This window comes from Barbus barbus (assembly GCF_936440315.1).
Source record: "Barbus barbus genome assembly, chromosome: 14".
Lineage (NCBI taxonomy): Eukaryota > Metazoa > Chordata > Actinopteri > Cypriniformes > Cyprinidae > Barbus > Barbus barbus.
In genome coordinates this window covers 31950923-31974814 of record NC_136742.1, presented here as the reverse complement: position 1 = coordinate 31974814, position 23892 = coordinate 31950923, and the positions used below count along the sequence as shown (strand labels likewise).

General features: G+C 36.6%; 4 protein-coding genes across 6 annotated transcripts in view; 1 reads left to right on the top strand and 3 right to left on the bottom strand.

Moving 5' to 3' along the window:
* LOC306880072 (transcriptional repressor protein YY1-like) overlaps positions 1–23892 on the top strand; it is a 672069-nt gene that overhangs the window by 177926 nt on the left and 470251 nt on the right. The window lies entirely within an intron of this gene.
* Positions 1–23892, bottom strand: part of LOC306880073 (peptidyl-prolyl cis-trans isomerase FKBP3-like) — a 391610-nt gene that overhangs the window by 334103 nt on the left and 33615 nt on the right. The window lies entirely within an intron of this gene.
* Positions 1488–15088, bottom strand: LOC306880074 (E3 ubiquitin-protein ligase pellino homolog 2-like; the record flags this gene model as incomplete). Its single annotated transcript, XM_079433359.1, has 6 exons — positions 14772–15088; positions 7791–7920; positions 7608–7709; positions 6331–6528; positions 5669–5854; positions 1488–2072 (listed from the first exon to the last, which is right to left on the bottom strand). The coding sequence occupies exons 1-6, from the start codon at positions 14843–14845 to the stop codon at positions 1488–1490; spliced, it is 1275 nt and encodes a 424-aa protein (XP_079289485.1). The 5' UTR covers positions 14846–15088.
* Positions 20543–23270, bottom strand: LOC306879870 (ADP-ribosylation factor 6-like). The gene is made up of 2 exons (XM_079433093.1): positions 23066–23270; positions 20543–22965 (listed from the first exon to the last, which is right to left on the bottom strand). The coding sequence occupies exon 2, from the start codon at positions 22649–22651 to the stop codon at positions 22124–22126; it is 528 nt and encodes a 175-aa protein (XP_079289219.1). The 5' UTR covers positions 22652–22965; positions 23066–23270; the 3' UTR covers positions 20543–22123.

The following is a 23892-nucleotide window of genomic DNA, read 5'->3' as shown; positions in this document are numbered from 1 at the left end:
CAGCACTTAAGCAGTCATCAGTAGCACAGGTGTATTTGTAGCAACAGCCAACAATTAGTGGTGTGCGATATATATCATCTGCGATAATATCGTAATTGTTGTTTTAACGATGTGCAATTTGACAATAACGAGTATTTAGCAAAAACCAAACAAAGCACCTAAGGAGTGCATGTTTACATCAGCCTACGTGATGATGAAGCGGGTTAAATGATGCACATTTACAGTGTGTTCTTTCACTGCATCATTCAGTCTATTCAAATGCATTAAGAATGACCGCAAAATTCAAGATATGGGGGCAGAACATTTATATATTTATGTTTCATGCCGTTTTTTCTTCAAAAATAAATGTGATATTGATTTTATAGAACAGTTCAATAAACAATAAGTTAATATTAAGAGACTTTTTAGACGTTTTAGACACCATATTGGCTGTTTTACTTAAAAAATGAGTCCAAACAGCGACAGCACTGTTTAGTGTCTCTGAGCAACATGACAGTGATTCGTTCCTGAATCAATCAACCGTTTAAATGATTCGGTTCAGTCGCAATGACTCACTTATGAACAGTGACTTTCTGCCACTTACTGGTGGTTTTAATTTCACATTTAAAGTCTTTTCATTTTTTAAATAATTTTACATATCAGTATTCAATGTTTTGTGTTTAAAATGAGAAATGATATGTAAATACATCTAAATGCCATTCAGACGCAACTTCTGCAAAGATTAATTTTGATGATACTGGTTTCATTTGTTTGGTAACGGTCTAAATGTGTATTATCTTAATTGACTGATTAAATGTAATAATTTGACTCAAAAGATAAAAAAATCAATTAATTAATCACTGATGTGAACGGACCACACAGAAAAGGAAGAATATCAAAAACCGCAGCTGTCCACGGTAGTCAGATATCAGCACAATAACACACTCGGCAAAATATCTAAGTCTAATTATCGTTACTGAAAAAAAATATATATGTATTGAGATATTTTTTTTTCAATATCGCACACCCCTACCAACAATACATTGTATGGATCAAAATTATACATTTCTCTTTTATCCCAAAAATCATTAGGATATTAAGATCATGTTCCATGAAGATATTTAGTACATTTCCTACCATAAATATATCAAAACTTAATTTTTGATTAGTAATATGCATTGCTAAGAACTTCATTTGAACAACTTTAAAGGAGATTTTCTCAATATTTAGATTTTTTTGCTCCCTCAGATTCCAGATTTTCAGATAGTTGTATCTCAGACAAATATTGTCCTATCCTAACAAACCATACATCAATGGAAATATTAGTTATTCAGCTCTCAGATGATGTGTAAATCTCAGTTTCACAAAATTGACTGATTATGACTGATTTTGTGCTCCAGGGTCTCATATCATATAAGATATCTAATAAGATATAAACGACACTGATGTGACTTGAAGGCAGCATATTTCTAACACAGACTCCTTTCGGCCCTCGTTTGGCCCCCTCATCAATCGATGGGGCCCTGGAAGATGAGGCGTGTGACCCCGGGGCCGGCGGCCAGCGGGGCCGAGCAGAAGGGACAGGTGGGTCTGAAGGCGTGTGTCCCGTGAGGCAGCGGCGTCTCGGCCCAGTATCGAGCCGTGTTCTCGGAGCACACGTGACCGCAGGGCACAAAGGTATGAGTCGGGGCCCCGGCGTCCGTGTAGAAGCCCGGCTCGGCCCCCAGCCACAGCGGCACATAGGGCCCTAGGCTCCGGCAGAGCGGGCATTCGCGGCCGCCGGGGCCCTCGCTGCGCTCGCGGTGGCCCTCGGGCCGCTGGCCCCAGTCGTGCCGGCCATGCACATGTCCGCAGCTCAGGTAGGCCCAGGGCTGGTGCTCCTCCAGGCTGTGGCTCCGCGGGAGGCTGGGGAAGGCCAGCGTGCTCAGGCCCACCGGACACTGCGGCCGCGCTGCGTTCAGCTCCAGACGCAGGGCATCCAGGTGCCGCAGGGTCGGGGCCTTCAGCAGACCGTCCACCGTTCTCCAGAGCAGCGTCGCTCCGCACAGATCCACCAGAGAACCGTCCTGCAGAGCGCTGCTCTCACCCTGCGCCTGCAACAACAGCAACACAACACAACTCTCACTGAACATGCCGGCTGAGTGCCGGCTCAAATCTTCTGACTATTTACATCAATACTGCTATGAGATAATTATAAATAATACAATAATAATAAATATAGAAAATTAGTAAAAACAAAAAATACAATAAAATAAATAATTCAATAAATAAAAACAACCAAATAACTAAATTAAATACAAAAAAACAAAATGCTATAATAATAAATACTACAATAATAAATAAATATAAAAGTATTAAATACAAAAATTAAATAAAAATAAAAATAATAATACATAATACAATAATAAATAAATAAATAATAACAATTAATTTATACAAAAACTAAAATACAATAGAACAAATAAATACAATAATAATTCAATAAAAATAACTAAACTAAATTAATAAATAAATACAAAAAATACAATAGACTTATAAAAAATAGTTTTTTATAGTTCTTTTTTTACAATTTGTCAGATTATTTACATCAATATTGCTAACAAAATTATGATAAATAATGCAATAATAAATTAATAAAATAACTAAATTATTAAATACAACCCCCCCCAAAACATACAATAGAACTATATAAATAAATATTTAAAGGGCTGCACAATTTGGCCAAATTTGTCTGATTATTTACATCAATATTGCTATAAAATGATAATAAATATTGAACACTATGAAATATTAAAATAGCAATATTCATTATTCTGTTTAACATTTTCATAATAATACTAATATTAATAATAGCTAAAAAAACAAATGAATAAATAAAAAAATTACATATTACTATTGTAATATTTCACTGTAAAATTAAAATAAAAAAATATAAAAAATAATAGTTAACTGATTTAATTGAATATAATATAATTTTAGTACAACAGTTAAATTACTAATGCTTACGGCTGTTTTCATTTAAACAATTTACAGTTGAACTGTAAAATTGTAATGTTGTAATAATAATAATAATGATAACAATAATAAGTAAATAAAAACAGAAATTACCTAATTAACAAAAAATCATAAATAGTAATTTCACTGTAAAATTCTAAAAGGAAAAAAAAGAAAAATAATATAATGATTTTATTTTAAAGTACAACTGTAAAATTATAATACTAATGTTTATGGCTTAATTTCTTAATATATTATGTATTATTATCAATGTATTATTATTTTCTTAAATACTACTACTAATATTATTGTTACGGGGCTGACGAGACGTGAGACGTGCGGATCCATATGCAAGGCTTTATTATAAAACATGGTCAGAAACAGGCAGGGTCAGACATCGGCAAACAGGTATGGTGGAGGCAAGACAGAGCAATCCGTGGAGCAAGCGTGGGTCAACGATCAGCGAACAATATCCAAAGGGGCAAGGCAGAGAGATAATCCAGAGACGAGAGCAATAATCCAAACGGGGAGCGAACAGAGTCCAAACGGCAAGGCAAAGGGGTAAATCCAGGAAACAAAGGCAGGGTCAAACACGGCAGGAAAACAAGGCAAGACTAAGAATATAAGAATGGCTCTGTAAAGTTGCTATCTCTAGATGAGTGATATACGCTAACAATACTCGGCCACACAAGGATCCAGCGGCTTTTCAAGAGGACATTGGCCAGGTATGGACTGTGCACGACTGTTATTAACCCTCGAGCAGGGCTCGCGACCGCTCGAGGATTATATTCAGGAGTACTTAGACCTCGCCTATTTTTCTGATCTGCCGGACTACGCACTTATTGACTTTTTTTGTGAAGGCATTAATCAGCCGCTCCGGTCAAGGTTAATCCGCGAGGGTCCCCGTTCATCTCTCAGTCAATTTATGGACTATGCTTTACTGTGTGTGGGCTCCTCTTTTACTGTGGGTGTCGCGGAGGAACGCGACACCTCACTCACTCACAAAATGGCGGCAGCAACAGCACCCCTTCACGTCATGCCTGCCAAGCCAGAGTCTGCTCCCGTCAAGCCAGAGTCTGCTCCCGTCAAGCCAGAGTCTGCTCCCGTCAAGCCAGAGTCTGCTCCCGTCAAGCCAGAGTCTGCTCCCGTCAAGCCAGCCAAGCCAGAGTCACACCACGTCTCAGTGCTCCAGCCAGAGTCTGTTACCACAGATTCAAGGTCAGTCCGTCGAGTTCTGATATCCAGTGTGATGGACCCACCACTGATGTCGGTGCGATTAGCTGGCATTCCCAGGGCCTCAACCTTGGCTGTTACAGAGACTGTTCCCCTGACCTCAGTGCTTCCCGTTATGGCGGTTGCCATTTTGAGTGTGTGGGCTGCACACTGTGCTGCTGAGGCCTCTCCTGTCCACGAGTCTGCGCCAGTGCCTCCAGAGGTGGCGGCTTCCGCTGCAGAACCTCCCGAAGTGGTGGCACCTGTCCCTGAACTCGCTGTCGGCCCTGTCACGGCCACGGAGGCCGTTCCTGACCTCATGGTCTGCCCTGTCACAGCCACGGAGGCCGTTCTTGAACTCACTGTCTGCCCCTTTGGATATTGCTCGCTGATCGTTGACCCACGCTTGCTCCACGGATTGCTCTGTCTTGCCCTTGCCATACCTGTTTGCCACTGTCCGACCCTGCCTGTTTCTGACCATGTTCTATAATAAAGCTTTGCATATGGATCCGCACGTCTCACGTCTCGTCAGCCCCGTAACAATTATGAAATAGTACAATAATATTAAATAGTAATAAAAATTAATATTTTCATATTAATAATAATAATAATAATTTATTAATATAATAATTATTATTATTAGTATTATTATATTGATATATAAAGTTTGGCCAAAACTTGGGAGTTTTTTTTTTTTTCCAGTGGAAATCACAATTACTTTTTTTATTCATTAAAACTTTTTTACAGCTTATTAATAATTAATTTTTATCAGAAAAACCGCAGTTACATTTCCCTCCACATCATGCAGCCTGACAACAATGTTCTTTTAAACAACTTATTTCTCCAAAATCTGCCTCTCTCAGTTCACTGCAGGTCTTTAACTCAATCTGTGGATATAAAGAGGAAGTAATCAGCTGCTGACTGAGGCTTTCACAGGTCTCCCATCGTTCAGAAGCTCTCACTGCAGATGTGAATCACATTAAGAGTGCAGACGCGCAGGCCAGCGATCAGAGCGTTTGTGTGCTTCACAGAGTAATGAAGAGCAGTAGTGATTGGGAGTAATGAGTGGATGTGGTTGTTATTAGGCCAACACATCATTTAACTGCATTATAACACGTGTGCTTAGAAACACTCAGGATTTAAAGCTCTGTTTGATCTTTGATCCCAGTATTTCTGTGATGATATGAATGATTGTAAGACAGAAATAATACCGTGTAGTTAAAAAGACTGTTTATGAAGCTGTTTCTTACCCAAACATGGTAAATATCTGCTCTCTGTGTCAGCGGCAGATCTGAATGCTCCGGGATGATTTTATTCAAAGGTTTAATAGACACAGGTGAATCGCTGTCATTTAGAAATTAGACTGTGTGGGTGTTTGAACAGAGATCTTTTAACGATTCATCGTGCAGCTCTAATTTAGTTCCATCGTGAGCCCTGAATCTGGCCGCTTGTGGTTAAGAGGTTAGTTAGTTGTGGTGTTTACCAGCTGGCCGCGGGTGGGCCCGGATCGGGTCTCTCTGAGAGCGTAGACGTCTCCACACACCGAGATCTCTCTCCACAAGCCCTGCTTGGGCTCTTCTGGGAAACCCACAGGATGCATCACCAGAACACCGTTAGTCGTCAGTCCATCCATGTGACCGTCCGGGTTCTTCCATTTAGTTGCTTTCTCCTGCGTGACAGATGCATCAGTTAGAAAGTGCATGAACTGATCAAATGTATTTCCCGAATGCAACAGTTAAGGCTGCTCTGTGATAAATTGTGATAAAAAAAAAGTCTGAATCAGGGTTCCAACACATTTTCCAGTTCAAAGTTCTATATATTCCAGATTCAAATTTCCAAACCTCTCAGTTTTTCTCTTTTTGTATTATTGAGATGAGCTGAATAAATAATCTTTCCATTGATGTATGGTTTGTTATGATCGGACAATATTTGTCTGAGATACAACTATTAGAAAATCTGGAATCTGAGGGAGCAAAAAAATCTAAATATTGAGAAAATCTCCTTTAAAGTTGTTCAAATGAAGTTCTTAGCAATGCATATTACTAATCAAAAATTAAAGTTTACTTAAGCGACTTAAGACTGCTTTTGTGCTGCAGGGTCATGTTTACATTATTTTAATTGGCGGCCCCCTGCTGTCACACTGACCCCGAGGAAGATGTTCTTGGAGGAGTCGAAGCCGGCGGCGTAGATGCGGGCGGTGTAGGGCGGGTTTCGGTCGCAGACGATCCTGCAGGCGAGGCGGGAGATGGTGCTGGGCGCCGAGGACGAGTCTTCGCTCTCCTTGGATCCTCCTGGAGTGTCTGTCACCACGAAGTCTATGGGGCTCTCTGTGGAGCGGCCGATCTGCAGAACATCAATCACACACATCACATCTCACCTTTAGATTATGGGCTGCTCCGTTTGACCCGTGAGTCAGTGATGGGACGCTTACTTGGGACATGTAACAAGTTACACTATCTAAAATATAATACGTAGTGTAACTATTTCAATTAATTTTTGTTAAACTGATTACAAATTTAAATTGTTTTCAACTATTAATCATTTTCAAACATTTAAAGCAGGCAGAGGTAACCTTAAAGTAGTGCTCAACACTGATTACTGTCAAAATCCTTCATCACTTGAAGGATCAATTTAGTTTTAAACACAGCCGCCACAAAACCAGACTTTAGCTCCTCTTATTACTTTCAGATCGTTCTGAGGTTAATACAGATTTAAAATCATAAGAAATAGTTTAATAGCTATGATACTGTTTCTGAAATCAAATCTTTGTGTAGTTATGACAGAAACACTGGCATCTAACAATGCCTTGAAAAACACCGTTCATCTTAAAAAATAAAGCATAAACATAAACCCAAACAGGAAATAAAACAGTTCTGTGTCCTAAACTCCTGAAACATTGCTGTCTCATATTTTAAAGCAGTCAATGACATTTATGAAAGAAATCAATCAAATCTGTTTGTGTGTGAAAATATTCAGATTACCCTCTTTATAATCATTAATATTTTCATAATTAACTGTAATTTATCTACACACTGTTTCTCAGTAACTGATTACAATTAATAAAAATAATTAATTAATCACTGACCGTGACCGTAATCGCATACAAAATAAACGTTTTTGTTTACATGATATATGTGTGTATAATGTGTATATTTATTATGTATATATAAATACAAGCACAAGCATATATATATTTTAGAAAAATATGTTACGGTTATATTAAATATATTTATATATAACACAAAATATAAGAATATGGATATATATAAAAAGTTTATATATATAAACTTTTATTTTGGATGTGATTAATCGCGATTAATCGTTGACTCAGTGTGCAAGGACCGTTAATGTTAATTTAAAACTGATTTTTGTGCAACTGAAATAGTATTTGAACATTTACTGAATTGATGGGTGAGTTTGACCTGGAACATGTCCGTGTCGTTATCATGGCAGTACTCCACCACCACGGTCTGGTTCCTGGAGAGCGTGAAGGAGATGCTGTGCTGCCCCCTGCTGTTAACCGCCTGCAACGAAAGGTCAGACGCAGCGTCACGATCCCACAATGCACCGCGTGCAATGCACTAAAGCGTGAAGGAAGCATGCACCTTGCTGTCCTGTGGGTTGCTGAGGATGTGCACGGCGCTGGGCTTGACGCCGTTCGCTTTGGCCCTTCTGTAAAGAGCGAAGCGGCTCCTCTTGCGACCGCGGTCTCCTCCGGGCAGAGAGCCATTATACCTGCAACACAGCAGCACAGACGCTAAAGACTGCAGTACAACATGCTTTACAGCACATCAGACATTATATCATAGAATGAGTAACCATATAGCACAATAAAGATATTGTTTTCCTTCAAAAATGGTGCAAAAACTGGTTATATTTAATAATCAGTAAATTAACTGCTTCACAGATGAAAGTTGATTCATGCCACTTGATTATTTTCCCTTTTCTTATGTGGACTCAAATCAAATATCACACGATTCATTCATTGATCAAATGAATGAATCAATTACAATCAGTGTGATTCACATTATGAACAAATTAAAGACTCAAAACAGACAAATTAATACTATAAAAAATGAATAATTCAGAGTCTGATTCTGATCGGATGAGATGGTTTGCACAGGTTTTTATCATCTAAAACAAAATAACAAAAAACCTACAAAAAGAAAAAAAAAAACTTTTTGTTAATTGAAATAAAGCTGAAATTTTAATCAATTGTTTATTTATTTATTTTGCTTATATATATATATATATATATATATATATATATATATATATATATATATATATATATATATATATATATATATATATATATATATATATATATATATATATATATATGTGTAGGCCTATGTATATAAAGCTGAAATTTTATATAAGATGAAACATTATTTCACTTAGTTGCCAGAGCAACATTTTTAATGTTCATTTAGTGTAAGATGTATAATTACTAACTGGAAATAAAACTAAAACGAAAAATAGAAAAAAATTAATTAATTAATATCTGGAGAAATCTGTTTTTATTAGTTGCCAAAAGCAACATTTGTGATTTACAATTAATCACTAAAATGACTAACTGGAAATAAAATAATTAAAACTAAAATGAAACAAAAATTACAACAAAAAGAAAATTAACACAGATCAAAATGACATCATCAGCATCACTAATAACAAACTATTAGTCGCATCCAAAATAAAAGTTGTGTTTTCATTAATATATGCGTGTTTACTGTTTATTTATGATGCATATATAAATACACACACATGCATGTTTACATTTATATATTAAATATATTTATATATGACATAAATTATATGAATATAAACATATGCATGTAAACACTTTCAAAATATATACTGTATGTGTGTGCATTTATATATACAGTATACACAAATATTATGTAAACAAAGATTATTATTTTTGGATGCGATTGATCATTTGACAGCACGAATAAATATATAAAATTAAAATGCAAACTGGAGTGTAAAGGTAATAATTGAATTAAAAATTAAAAACTACAATAGTTTATAAATAATATTAAAATGCCACTTTTCTAGATTTATATAGTGAATTTACAGTAAGTCTCCAAACTTCATATCACACAATAGCCCGATTCGGACGGTAATTGTTTCTCAGGGACGCAAGTGATTTTCATCATATACAGCGGGTAGCACATCTCTGAGTTCACGAGAAGAAATCGATTCAAAATTCAGCATTAAAACCCTTTTTGAACCCTCCTGAACACCGTACGGTAACTGTTGTACTTCGGTGTAATTTGCATACATATTTATTTCTGAAATGCTGGAAAGTATTTAAAAGAACAACACTTCAGACCTGCTCCAGCACAGCGAGAGAGAGCAGAAAGAGACATTCGAATGGGTCTTTATTACAGGAGATTAAATAATCAAATAATAAATAGGATTATACATTATAAAATATGCTTGGAATAATAATACATTTTACACAATAAGAATTATTTTATTTACAGTTCGCAGAATCACTGAACTCACTCCTCTGAGAATAAATCATCCTCCGAATCCATGAGTTTTATCACTGAGGTCATATGTAAATGAATCAGACATCCATATGAGTAACAATTACCGTCCGAATCGGGCTAATGTCTCACAAATATCTCTTAGTTCTTCTAGTTTTGAGTTTTGAGACATAACATCCCAGTCTATATTTCTGCATCGTTCTGCTGTGTAAATCATGTTTATACTCTGAAAAACAACATTAGTATCACAACTTCTGTCACCATCAATGATAACGAACGCTTCTGATGATGTCAGGCTTCTCACGAGCATCTAGTTTTCTGTCCCAGCAGCTTCGAGGGATTCATAAACATTTCTCTACTGTTGCTTTTGGCTAATAATATGTCATTACAGCGTACACACTCACACTCATTGTTTGTAGAACATACCATTAATTATTATTAAATTATTTTACAATTATTTTCTTTATTTTTACTGTTCATGTTATATGAATTGCATCGTATTTCTACATTGTTTAAATTTATACATAATTTTAGAGATTTTTTTATTTATTTTTCCTTTATATGTTTATTTTTGTTATTCATGGTGCAAGAAAACTAAATTGAATTTGCTGTATTTTATGTACATGTGCATGTATATTTTACATACATTTTATTTTTAATTTTGCTATTCGTGGTGCGACCAAACATAACTGTGCTGTATTTTTATATTTTGCATATTTACATATACATTTTTTCATTTATATTTTTATTTTCATTATTCATGGTGCAACCAAACAAAAACTGATTTTCCTGTATTTTATGTACATCTGCATGTATATTTTATATTTGACATATTTTTAGGGTATTATTGCCCTCTCTGTTTTTTACTAAATCACAGTCATTTAAACTCTGATATGATGTTTTACGGTGTTTTTCAGAGCTCAACCATGTCTGTCTACATCGATGGCACAGAAAACAGCAGCATCTCTTTTCAAGCTCTATAGAGGAAAGAACAACACGAGGGTGAGTAAATGACAGATTGCTCAATTATGATTGAATAAAGAGTCGTCATGAACAGATTCACTAATAAATCATCAGAAATTCACTCCAGATTGTGAGCGGAGCGCAGAACGAACCCAGATCAAACCCTCAGACACCAAGGTGCCAGATTAGGGCTGGAAGCGCTGGAAACTCTAGACATTTGAGGATATCGAGAGGAAATCGCATGCATGTGACGTCCATAATAAGTCCAGGAGACGGCGCGCCGGAGAAAGGCGCTTTTGTTCACTCACAGCTGCACTTGCACTGACGCTCGTTTGCAGAAACCCCAGCGCTTTAGTGCATTTTAGTGCATGCACAGGTGAATGTTCACATATACCTCACTGATTCTGCTGTTAAACGAGCCGGAGCGTCCAGAGGAGCGAGTGCTGCAAACACATCGACTGCATGCACAGCGGTCAAAGTGCCACTTCAGCACTGCACACACACACACACTCACACTCACACACACACACACACACACTCACACTCACACACACACACAATGACATATTCAAACGCATCTTCTTCCTCTATATAGTGGCATTCTGACCTGACAGTGGGTTTCTGTTGAGATGCACCAATGCATGTGTTCATGTTGAGCCACAATGCACAGAACAATGACATGCCAGGGCATTGCTATGTGGTTGCTAGGGTGTTCTCAATCTCTGGACCAAAAGTCAAGTCACTAATATGGCGCTTTATACAATACATATAAGGGATGCACGATACTGGATTTTTGCCGATATCCGATATGCCGATATTTTTAAACTCATTTTGCCGATACCGATATATTTCCTTTTGTTTTTAAACAACACCAAGTCTCTCATGTGCAGAAATTCTAAACTTTTTTTTTACATTTTGGTTAGTTTTTAACAAAAACTTATTTGTTAGAATTACATACAATAATAAACAATAATTAAGTTCTTTTTATAATGAGAGTACATTGAAAGCTTTGAAAATAATTATAAATCAACTAAAAATCAATCACTTTTTTTCAGACGGATGCAGTGGTAACCTTTAACATTTTATGTAAAGATTTAACATTTGTAGATGGTCTAAAGAAAAAAAGTTGTAAACAAAATCTTTCAGAGCTCATAATCGGTTTGAAAAAAAGAAATGCAGATGTTTACATTTAAAGCCATTATCGGCTGATTCCGATATCGTGCTGAAAATATCTTGCATCCCTAATACAGATTGATTCAAAGCAGCTTCACAATAATAAAACAAAGTTTCCATCCCAAATTTAATGCATAAAACACCTCAAATAAAGCCTTCAATGAGTTTGAGAGAACAAAACAGCCACTTCCTGTGAAACTGGAGCCAAATATCAGAAAGAAAAATTGAAGTTTTGGCTCCTTTCTCATGCATAATAAATTGCAGATGAAACGTAATAAACATGTTATCTTGTATTTGGAGGGTGGGATAGTCTGGGATGTCATTACACCGACTTTGGCTCAGGCATGTCAGAACGATTAAACCAACGTCTCATATGCATGTTTAATGTGATCGGCCCACTGGTTGAGGCAAAATCACATGATTTTTGATGCACATCAAAGAATTGATTAAGTAAATGTGCTTCCATCATAGTTTACATGGATGACGACTTCTCAATTGAGTGCATAAGGTTTGTATGCACATTTTTGTGCATTTTGTCATTTCCATCCAGCATTTTTTGTGCAATATCACAAAATTGGGGATGAAAACACAGCTAGTGCTAATGTTGTAAATTCATCAAATATGAAATGAATTCAATTTCAGCTCTACAAAACTGACAAAAGTGTCATTATTCAATGCAGTTCATTGTGAATTCAGTTCAGCGTTGATTAAATTCAGTTCAATAACTGTGTCAAAATAATTGATCTAAGTTCTAAACTCTTAAAAATAAAGGTTTCAAAAGTGATTTTTTACAGTGATGTCATAGAATAACCATTTTTTGGTTCTCAAAGAACCTTTCAGTGCTTACACTTTTATTAATAATGCTTCTTTATTGGCTTCGATGATTCCATTAAGAACCTTTAACATCCACGGAATCTCTATACAGTGAAAAAAAGGTTCTTTAGATTTTTAAACTCTTCAAATAAAGGGTTTCTTTTAAGAACCGATCACTGAAAGGTTCTGTGGGAAACCAAAAATGTATCTTTTCTATGGATTTTCAGAGTGCAATTCTTAAAAACAACCACTTTTATTCTTAGTGTGAGGAACATTTGAATCATTTAATCATCTTTTTCCACTATAGAGAACCTTTTAAGGTTCTACAGCTGTTAAAGGTTCTTCACTGAACCATCAGTGCCAATGAAGAAGCTTTATTTTGAAGAGTGTAGATGTGGTTCAGTTTGTGCATCTGTTTAATGCTGCGTCTGATCACTTAATAAAGTAATAATAATACAGATGCATGCTGTAGCAAACACCACTAATGATATTTTATAGCCTGTTTCACTTCAAACTGCTCTCAAGTGGCATTATTAATTAATATTAATAGAAAAACAAAGCATAACAACAGCTAAATCCATGATGCATGCAGCCGTATGAAGTGTTCCTGATGCAGATCTGGTTTTAGAGCAGGGGAATGCAGATTATGTTGTAATTGCATGTTGATGGCGCATGATTTGAGCGTGTGCAGATCAGAGGAGTTCCTGATATGACAAACACATGTGGGTGGAAACATGTTACGCTCTCGTTTCCTGATCCTGTCACGCGCTCACAGCTGCGCTCCGCTTAATAACACGCTCATAAATCAGACTGAGTCGTGAATCCGGGATATTTGGCTGATGCTGGCACCTGATTGGCTGATTCATCAACCCAAATAAAACACTTCCTAATCCATCTTTCTAACAAAGCTGACATTGTTATACTCTTAAAAGGGTTTTTCACAGCAATGCCACTTTTGGTTCCTGCTTTCAGTGAAAAGTTCCAAAATGAGCCACAGAACAATCAATGCCAATAAATTTGTGAGACCGAACTATGAATAATCCTCTATTTGCTCTGGATAAAGCATCTGCTAAAAGAATTAGTGCATCCATTCTGAGATTATCTGCTTAATTTCCAGAATCTACATTGAAAAAGACACTATATTCGCTCAGAAATTATTAATTTATCACAAAGAAATGGCACATTGAAGAAAATATGAAATTTAAAAAAGTAGAAAAACTGAAATAGTGTTTTCTTGTAGAATGTACTTGCTTTATTTACAACATCAAAAATCATTTTTTATGGTGTAATTTTATATTTTCTTAATTAAACATGAAATTTTCCATCAGAAATTGCCAGTAAATGTTTACAAAGAATTATAGAGAAACGGCATGTAATCCACTGAAATAAATGTGAAAGTAGAAAAACTGAAATGCTATTTTCTTGTAAAATATACTTCATTATTCTGTTTTATTTATAACACACAAAATAATTTTTACAGCATACATTTTTATTATTTTGTATTAATTAATTAAATGTGAAATTTTCAATCAGAAATTGCTGGTAAATTTCGAAAATAATTGCATAGAAACTGCAAGTAACGCATTGAATTGAATGTGAAATATTGAAAGAATCAAATTGTGTTTTCTTGTAAAACATACTCCAATCATTTTTGTTATAATAATAGTAATAATGTAAATGTGATGTAAATATGCCATAATAAATATAAGATTTTATTGATTTATTTTTCAATTTATTTACAATTTAAGGACATGTTTGGTTTTCATTATCGTTAAATATTGTTAATTTTAATTTAAATATCGGTTGACTACAAGTGCTTTTCTAATAAATACGGCATAAACAGCATTCGATATGTTATACGTCTAGTTTTCTATCATTAAATATATTTTTGATGTGAATATCGGTGGACTACTAGTACTAGTTAACTTTACTGACAGGTTCAGTTCTAAACACTAATGCCTGGTTAACCAGCACCACGATGACTAATGATCTGAATAACAACACAAATCATTTATAGCCTAGTATTTCATGTAACTGTGATGGAAATATGCTCAATAATCGGTTTTACGGGAAGCTCAACTCAAGCTCGCGTTGAAATACTCGGTAAACGAGGATCCGTAGTAAACGCGAAGCACTCACCCGAGAATCACCAGTTCTCCGTATTTCACCGGATCTTTGGAGCGGTCACGGTCGTGTTGGTTCGGCTGCAACATGGGACCGGCGCTCCGTTACTCCGGTCCGCGGATCGAGCCCTGGAATCCGCGCGAGTCTCTCAAACACACCGAGCGCTGGTTTAGACGGAAAACGCGCGTCAATCTCCGCACAGCGGCTGTCGCGAGCGCATGGCTCTTCCGTGACTCGTAAAACGTGAAAATCCGGACCGAATCCGTTCATCTGCTCCAGAACTGAGCGGCGGCGGATGAAAGAACGGCTCGCGGCGGAGTGGACCGTACCATGAGCGCAGCGGGGGAGACCCGCAGTAACACGTCTTTCACATCACTTTCTCTCCGCGTGCAAGCTGAATGTAGATTATTGATTTGGTGACATATGATGGATTTACGTCTTTAGCTGAAAGCCTTGAAGGATTAAAGTGAAGTTTATGTTTTCATTCACGAATCTGTGATCCCCCCCCCCCCCCCCCGCGTTGCGCTCAGTCACGTGTCCCGGATTGTCTTTGAGCATTACGTCAGTGTAAAACAGATGCTGGAGTCCAACATAATCGAATATGGATCATAAACGAGACGCTAAACAGCTTTAGAAGTGATGGAAGTGATGCAATTAAATACTTCAGTAGTCATGGGATCACACAATAGAATAAAAATGTCCAAATGCTTATTTCAGTTAAAGAGGAAATATCTAAACCAGTTTTTTTTACTTCATAAAAGGTAATTTTATGTTAGTGTTTGCATTATTGAAACCATGTAAACATTTTTCTGTGTGGTTTTTATTTTCATTTGGGTATAAAAAATAAAGTGTCATAATATGTAGAATAATATGCTTGTTATCTGAAAATTAAACTTATTTTTGCTAGTTTTAATTAAGTTACCACTAGTGTTATTTTATTATCACTATAGCCTATTTGTTTATATTTTTCTATTGATATTTTAAATCAGTTTTTATTTTTATATTTTCTGTTATTTTCTGTTTTCATTTTGATTTTAGTTAAAGTTTTGGTGTTTTTGGTGTGTGTTTTCTCATTTTTTGTAGTTTTTGTTTATATATATATATATAATAGAAATGCTGCCTTGACAGCTAGCGGAAATAAAATGTTTTTTAATGTTCATTTCAAGGAATTATTTTTTTTAAGTTACCTCAATCCTGCTTTATCGTTAATATAAAACATCAAGTGGCTCTAATTACATTTGAAGTATTAATAACTGAAAATGATTAGTTACAGAACTGAAAAACCCAGAGGACCTCGTGCTAATAATTACACCACTTTATTTTGCTCAATCAAAGCATATGAGCTTAACTTACTGAAATAGGATAAGAATTAATATATGTTTGAGTTCTTTTGGCTGTTGTTGTTGTTATTTCTCTGGTCGTTGTGTTTAAAGTCACTGTTTGATAGCCAGTGATAGTGAGCGTTTAATGCCTCTTCAGTGTTTCTTTAAATCATTCAGACTTGTTTTAATAGACTGTCTCTGTTCCTGGATGCTCTGCAGTGAATGGGTGCCGTCAGAATGAGAGTCTGATAAAAACATCACAATAATCCACACCACTCCAGTCCATCAGTTAACATCTGGAGAACACAAAAGATGAAACACATCCAGCATTAAGACGATTTTAACTCAAATCTGAGTCCATAATCCATAATAACTCATTCTGTGTTCCACTGACAATCTATTATACGAGTTTGGAACAAAGTGCATGTGAATAAATACTGACAGGTGAACACGCATCAGAACAGATGAGCTCGTTTTATATTCATCACGAGAGTTAAGTTGCTGTGACGGACGGGTTATGAGCGTATGGAAGGCATTATGTTTCAGATTTATTGCATATGCAGAAAAGTAAACAGAGCGTCTTTTCTTCATGGCTTCAGGCATAAACACATGAAAACACTCATGTTTGACTCACAGACGCAACAGAAACCAAGTCAGGCCATTAAAGCAATGATCTTTTTTTATGATAATAGTTGCCATATATGTTTTAAAGTTCCAGTGCATGATGGGAAGGTAAAAGTGTTTGTTGAAATGACTCCATTTGGAAAGTCAGGAGAACATTTGGACAAGTATGTGAGCAAAGATCATCAAAACAGCGTCTTATTCTGGTTCAGTTCATACAGAATAATAAACTATAGCATGTTTGCAGCTTTCCATCAGCAGGAAGGAAGGAAGTACAGCTCAGGACGACTTCCTGTCTAATTGTTTGCTGCTTTAGAACAGAATAAACAGCAGTTCATCGCCACGGAAACAGAAGAAACACTTCCTGTGCTGTAGAGCGGCTCGTCCACTACTGAGGGTCCCTAGGAAACCAGCAGCAGTGTCTCTCTCTCGATGTCTCTGATGGGATTCAGTTTTCAGAAACACTGCAGATGACAGTAAATGATGTTAATAATCTGAAGAAACACCAAGAAATGACAGACAGGACTGCTAGACTTGTCTTGAAGGGTTATTATAATTTACTAAAAATAGAACCATTAAAAAGGCATTTTTGGTCCTCAAAAAAAACAAATATATACAGTATCTATCTATATATATGCCTGATGAGGAGAGAACACCTGATGAGAGATCAGAGACCATTCCTTCATCCAGAATCTCTCCAGATCCTTCAGATTCACAGCTTCTTCTCTTCAGTTCACCTCACTCATCTTCTACAGGGTTCAGGTCAGAGGACTGGAATGGCCAGCAGAAGCTTGGTTTTGTGCTCAGTGACCCATTTTTGTGTTGTTTTTGAGGTTTGTGTTTGGATTATTGTCCGGTTGGAAGATCCAAACATGGCCCATTATAAGATTTCTAACAGAGTCAGTCACTTATTGATTTTTTATCTGCTGGTATTTGATAGAATCCATGATGCCATGTGTCTGAACGAGATGTCCAGGACCTTCAGCAGAAATATAGGCCCACAACATCACAAATACAGCAGTATATTTCATTGTACACATGGGGTACTTTTTATCCCTGTGTTCACCAAACCCATCTTGAGTGTTTGCTGCTAAAAAGCTCATTGTTTAGTTTCATCTGACCATAGAAGCCAGTCCCATCTGAAGCTCCAGTCCTGTCTGATAACTGAATATGCTGGAGATTGTTTTTGGATGAGCTAGGAGAATTTTTCTTGAAATCCTCCCAAACAACATGTGCTGATGTAGGGGCTGTTTGACAATTTTTTTTAAGGTATTCTGACCCCAAGACTCAACCCAGCTGTGGTCCTTGAAGAGTCTTTAGCCACTCAAACGCTCCTCCTCACCGTGCATTAGGACGATATAGACACACGTCCTCTTCCAGGCAGATTCACAACATTTTATGTTGATTTGAAATGATTAATTATTGCCCTGATGGTGGAAATGGGGATTTTCTCTGCTCTAGCTCTTTTCTTAAAGCCACTTCACTAATTTGTGAAGCTCAATTATCTTTTGCTGCACATCAGAAATATATTCTTTGTTTTTTCTCATTGTGATGATGATTAAGGGAATTTGGGCTTTGTTTTCCCTCCTATTTATATTTCTGTGAAACAGGAAGCCATGGCTGGATAATTTCATGTTCATAATCACCCTGGAGTGCTCAAAATTGTGAATATGAATGGGAATATACTTCAGAGATATTTTACTCATAAGAATTTCAAGGGGTGCCAATAATTGTGTCCAACGTGTATTTGAGAAAAAAACATTTATTTCATAATGAGATTTCCCCCATTTTAAATTCTTATTATAAAAGATCAAAAGGATTAACAATGCAGATTAATTTTCACAGCCTTCTTTGATCATATTTACCAAGGGTGCCGATATTTTTGGCCATGACTGTATATATATATATATATATATACACACACACATAGATAGATAGAAAACAAATATAATTTTTTTTTGCATTTCACATTTTCATTTAGTTTCACTTGATGTACAAAAATAAATAAAACTAAAACTGAAATAAAAATTAATACAATTAAAATAATAAAAAACTAAATTACTATAGCTTTTATTAAAATTAAAATTGAAAATATAAAAATACAAAATAATTCAAATTGTTACTTAAAAACGCAATATCAAATACTCATACTAAATACTCAATATACTTATATCAAACTGACTTGTTAAAAAAAAATATGAAAAACTAATTTTATTTCAGCTATTTGCCAAGGCAACATTTTTCATTTTCATTTCATTGGTTTAGCTAGATGTACTAAAATAACGAAAACTAAAACTGAAACAAAGATTAATGGAAACGATAGACACATTTAAAAAAATGAATAAAAATGACAAACAAATAAGCAAAAAAAACCCAAAGAAAACATGTCAAATCCATCACTGGAGGAAGAGTTATTTTGGATTACAGACTCCTATTTAAGTTAATAACATCTTAATGCTGGATGTGTTTCATCTTTAGTCTTCTCCAGATGTTAACTGATGGACTGGAGTGGTGTGGATTATGGTGATGTTTTATCAGCTGTTTGGACTCTCATTCTGACGGCACCCATTCACTGCAGAGCATCCATTGCTGAGACACTGATGCAGAGACACATTTATACAAACCTGATGAAGAAACACACTCATCCTGATCTGGGATGATCCTGAGGGTGAGGATATTTACCGCAGAATTCATTTTTGGCTGAACTATTCTTTTAAAACCCATTGATTTGAATCAGCCTGTAATGTGTGTGATGTGTGTATGAACACACACTTATAGTGTCCTGAGTGAGTCTATGATTGATGAGCGTCTCTGACTCAGCTTCATCACAGCTGATAAACCTGTTGTGTGGGAGAAAACTTTATGATTTAGTTTTATTGCTACCGAAATATGGCAGAGACCAGTGCTGCAATGTTTCAGGTGGAGAAAGCAACTCAAGAAACACTAAAAAAAGGCATGAATCTGAAGTGTTTTCTGTTTACAAGGCTGAACCTGATTAAAAACTGTGGCGTCAAAACCAGCAAACAGACCGTCAGCATCCAGCCACAGATTCCATACCGTCTGAAGTGTTTAGAGAAGAAAATCCTCAGAAACAAGCAGATGTTCAAACATTAACCCTGAAAGGATCAACCCTTAGATCAACACAAACATTGCTATGCAGGTAATAGTGATACAGAAATGTTATAATGCATGCAAAATATACAATATATGCATAAAGAAGTTTTCTAAGTTATATTAAAATGAACATCATTGGAGTGTGTTTTACAAAGTATTTCAGTTTTTCTACTTCAGAATTTCACTGATTCTTCGTAATTGTTTGGTGAAATTCTCCATTTTTGAATGAAAATTTTTCACTATCAGTTTCTTTCAGTGAATAATGCAAAAACAATAAATAAATTAAATAAATAAATTAGTAAAGTATTTATCCATCTTGGTTAATATTTGTTGTGCTGCATTATTCAATTAAATTATTTTTATTTTAGCATTAATATACATAATATTTCTAGCTCACGTTTCACTGCATATGAGGTGATGCATTAGGATAATTAACCTATTTTAGGTCTATTAACATTGCTTTGCACTGTGAAAGGTGACACCTGCACAGGAAAAATAAAGTACATTGGAGCTATGCAATGGAACTTGCCATTCCTTTATAATTATGTGTGAAATTTACCAGCAATTTCTGAGTGAAAATAGTTTCCTCACCAATTTCTTTCAGTGAAAAATGCAAGCAAATAAATAAAAAATAATTATAATAATTTAAAAGTATTTATGCATCTTGGGAACATTTATTGCACTGCATTTATTTTTTTATTAAATTTATCTCCAATTTATTTATTTTTTGAATTATAGTGGGAGAAATGTGTTTATGAAAATAATGTCACAGTACAAAGTGTTTATGTAAATTAGATTGTTTTCATGAAGTGAAACATCCTTTGATTTAAAGGGTTAAATATGAGCTGAATGTTTTCATGAGATTCATTCACAGAAATGCATTAAAAACTCAAATATGAGATATGAAAATTGCTGACATGTTTGGAAGCTGAATTGAAGTGAAGTTAAAGATGTTTGTTATTCAAATATATAAAGCAGCATTACAGAAACTCTTGTGATGAAATCAGCTTCAACACCATCATGAGATGGACCTCACAGCATCAACAGCAGAACATCACAGATCTTCCATCGCTCCGGTGTGAGTGAAAACAGAGAAGCAGCAGGTCATTCGTCCCTCAAACCAGAGACGGCATCACTGACTCAGATATCTGTGGAAACACACCACAGTCTGCATCTGCTCGAACAGAGCTCTGCAGGAAATCTCAGGCTTTTGAAGACCAAAAAAGGGCAAACACAAGGGAAATAAGTTGTTTAACTGATGCTCTTCGTTAGTATTTTGTCTTGTTTTCCAGTGCAAATGACTAAAGATTCTTAAATCAAGATTTAGACTTATTGGAGAATCAAAATGACATAAAATAAAGTCTTGTTTTCTGAGAAACTGATCAAAATGAAATGAGTTTATAATTAACACAAGAACAAATCCGGCCAATGGACTCAGCTTAATTTTCCTTCTCCGCTGGCAGATATTTGTTCTTGTTTTAATCATGAACTCACTTCATTTTGTTCAGTTTCTCAGAAAACAATCCAGATTTAAGGATGTTTGTTCTGAAAAACAAGACAAAAATACTGAGATGATATTCTTGTTTTTTCAGTGCATGCAACCTCATGACTTTTGGACCTTTTTAGGCCTTAATTTGTGAAATTAACACTTTAAGACCCGCAGAAACCACATTCCTCCACATCAAGAAGATGCAATCACATAATACTGGATATATATATATATATATATATAGAGATTTTATTATTTCTTCAGCATAACAAATGTCAAAATAATAAAAAGCATTAATTTAGTAAGAGAAAAAGAGGCTTGGTGTGATTTGTGCGGTTTGAGGAGAACTGTGATCGATCAGAAACACTGAAGATGAAGCAGGGTTCGTTGCTCAAATCACTCGCTCCTGGCTTCTCACCCGGTTCTGAGGAGCACCTCCAGAAAAGGCCAAAAACAGTGTGAATATGGAAGGATACTGAATCAAGCGCTGCTTCCAGCACAGTTTCTTCATGAACACAATCAGATCGTTCTGCTTGGACTGCTCAGTTTATTTAAAGAGATTTTCTCCATACATTCGTGATGGCACAGAGGTAAACAAACAAGCTGCCATTCTTGGACTGACAAACCAGATCTTCAGACACAAAAACCCTTTTTTCTGGGAAACGACCCCAACAGCTTCTGAAAGGAATACTTTATGGACATTACAAGGTAACAGGAGGACTACAGAACGGGTGTACGAAAGAAAAGTCGGGTTACATGTAAGAGAGAAGAAAACCGAACTTTACAGACAGAAGCCAGAGTTATTGGTGAATTGGTTCTAGTTATGATTTGTAATTGGACGTGAGCCAGGTGAGCCCTTCGTAGAGTCCGTCGCCCGTCGCAGCGCAGGACGGCTGAACGTACCAGTTACGATCTCTGATCCGAGTCAAACCCAGCTTCTCCTGGATCTCGTGCGGCTTCATGGCATCCGGCAGGTCTTGCTTGTTGGCGAAGATCAAGATGATCGCGTCGCGCATCTCGCGGTCGTTAATAATGCGATGCAGCTCCTGTCTAGCCTCGTCGATCCGGTCGCGATCCGCACAGTCCACGACGAAGATCAAGCCTTGGGTGCCGGTGTAATAGTGCCGCCAAAGCGGACGGATCTTATCCTGACCGCCCACGTCCCAGACGTTAAACTTGACGTTCTTGTACGTAACGGTCTCTACGTTGAATCCCACCGTCGGGATGGTGGTGACCGACTGACCCAGTTTGAGTTTGTAGAGGATTGTGGTCTTTCCCGCCGCGTCAAGTCCAAGCATCAATATCCTCATCTCCTTGTTGCCAAAGATCTTCGAAAGCATCTTCCCCATCTTGTAGGCTGTGCATATATTAAGTTTATTGCAGGAAGAGGAAGGCAAGTTTTTGGTTTCGCAGCTTTGGCGAGCGCCAATCACTCAGAAACACACTTGAACTTTGTAGGTTTGGCTACAGTGCTGGAGCAGCTTAGATGAGAGAGAGATGAGGAACAGTGGTGTGTTTGGGTCTGAGACAGGCCTTTCTGATCTCCTCAGAGCTGCTTCTGCTGCCGGGCCGCCTTTCTGTCCTCATTCCCTTCAGATCCTTCGCTCGTCACAAAAACAGCTCCAAACGCCAGTCATTCATCCTTCGGTTCTCTCTTCCGTCCCTGAAACACAAGAGAAAGCGGATGAGAAAAGGGAGGGGTGTCAAACACAACTTTATTCTCGTAGTTTCGCTTCGCGGGCGACTCGTAATAAGCGCTTTACCTCATATAACAGCCCCTCTCGCGCGCCCCGGCTCGGTTCGGTCCCTTCTGTTCCTCTTCGGTTGCTCTTTCGGTCCCGCTCGTGCTGCTGTCGGTGTTACCGGAAAAGGTGCGGAGCTGCTTCAGCCGCCACTTCCTCTGTTTCTTGCTCAGGCGCACTGCGCCACTCGAGCGCTCGGATCCTACTACAGCGAAGGCTCCTCATTAATATTCATGACGCGAGTGCCTGCCATTGGACAGACGGCGGCTGCGTCAGCAAGGGTGTAGTTAATATTCAGTAGACTAGCCTTTGATACAGTGGGATCACATATTCATGCATTAAATAATTCGCCTTAATAATAACTTTTATTTTCTACACTTGACCCGCTAGCACTCTCTATTAAAAATAAACTAAAAACACACTCTTTACAATACTTGCTTTCTTTTGATTTAAAAACAGACCCTCTAACACTAACCTTCTTCACATTCCCAGGTTTCTCAAGAGCAGTGAATGGGAAAATACCACAAATATATTTTTTGCATTCCCACTTTTGCTCAAATAGCAAAAGAAAAACTCCACAAAAGTGTTTTCATGACTTTCAAAAAAAAAAAAAAAAGGAAAAAATTGAGATAGATGCCCTCGCAGAAGCGTTAACTAATTTTTTTTTTTTTTTGTAATTTGATGCAAAGGTGATATAATACAAAGTATAGTGTTATAAATGAACATACATCAAATATATATATATATATATATATAAACATTGAAGGATTTAATGTGAGACGCTAACTGAGACTTATTACAACACTTATATTATTGCTCTTTTGTTGTTTTGATTGCTTCCGTCTTCA

What these genes read in the sequence shown, in the direction of transcription:
- LOC306879870 (XM_079433093.1), bottom strand. Translation starts at nt 22,651, where the DNA reads ATGGGGAAGATGCTTTCGAAGATCTTTGGCAACAAGGAGATGAGGATA.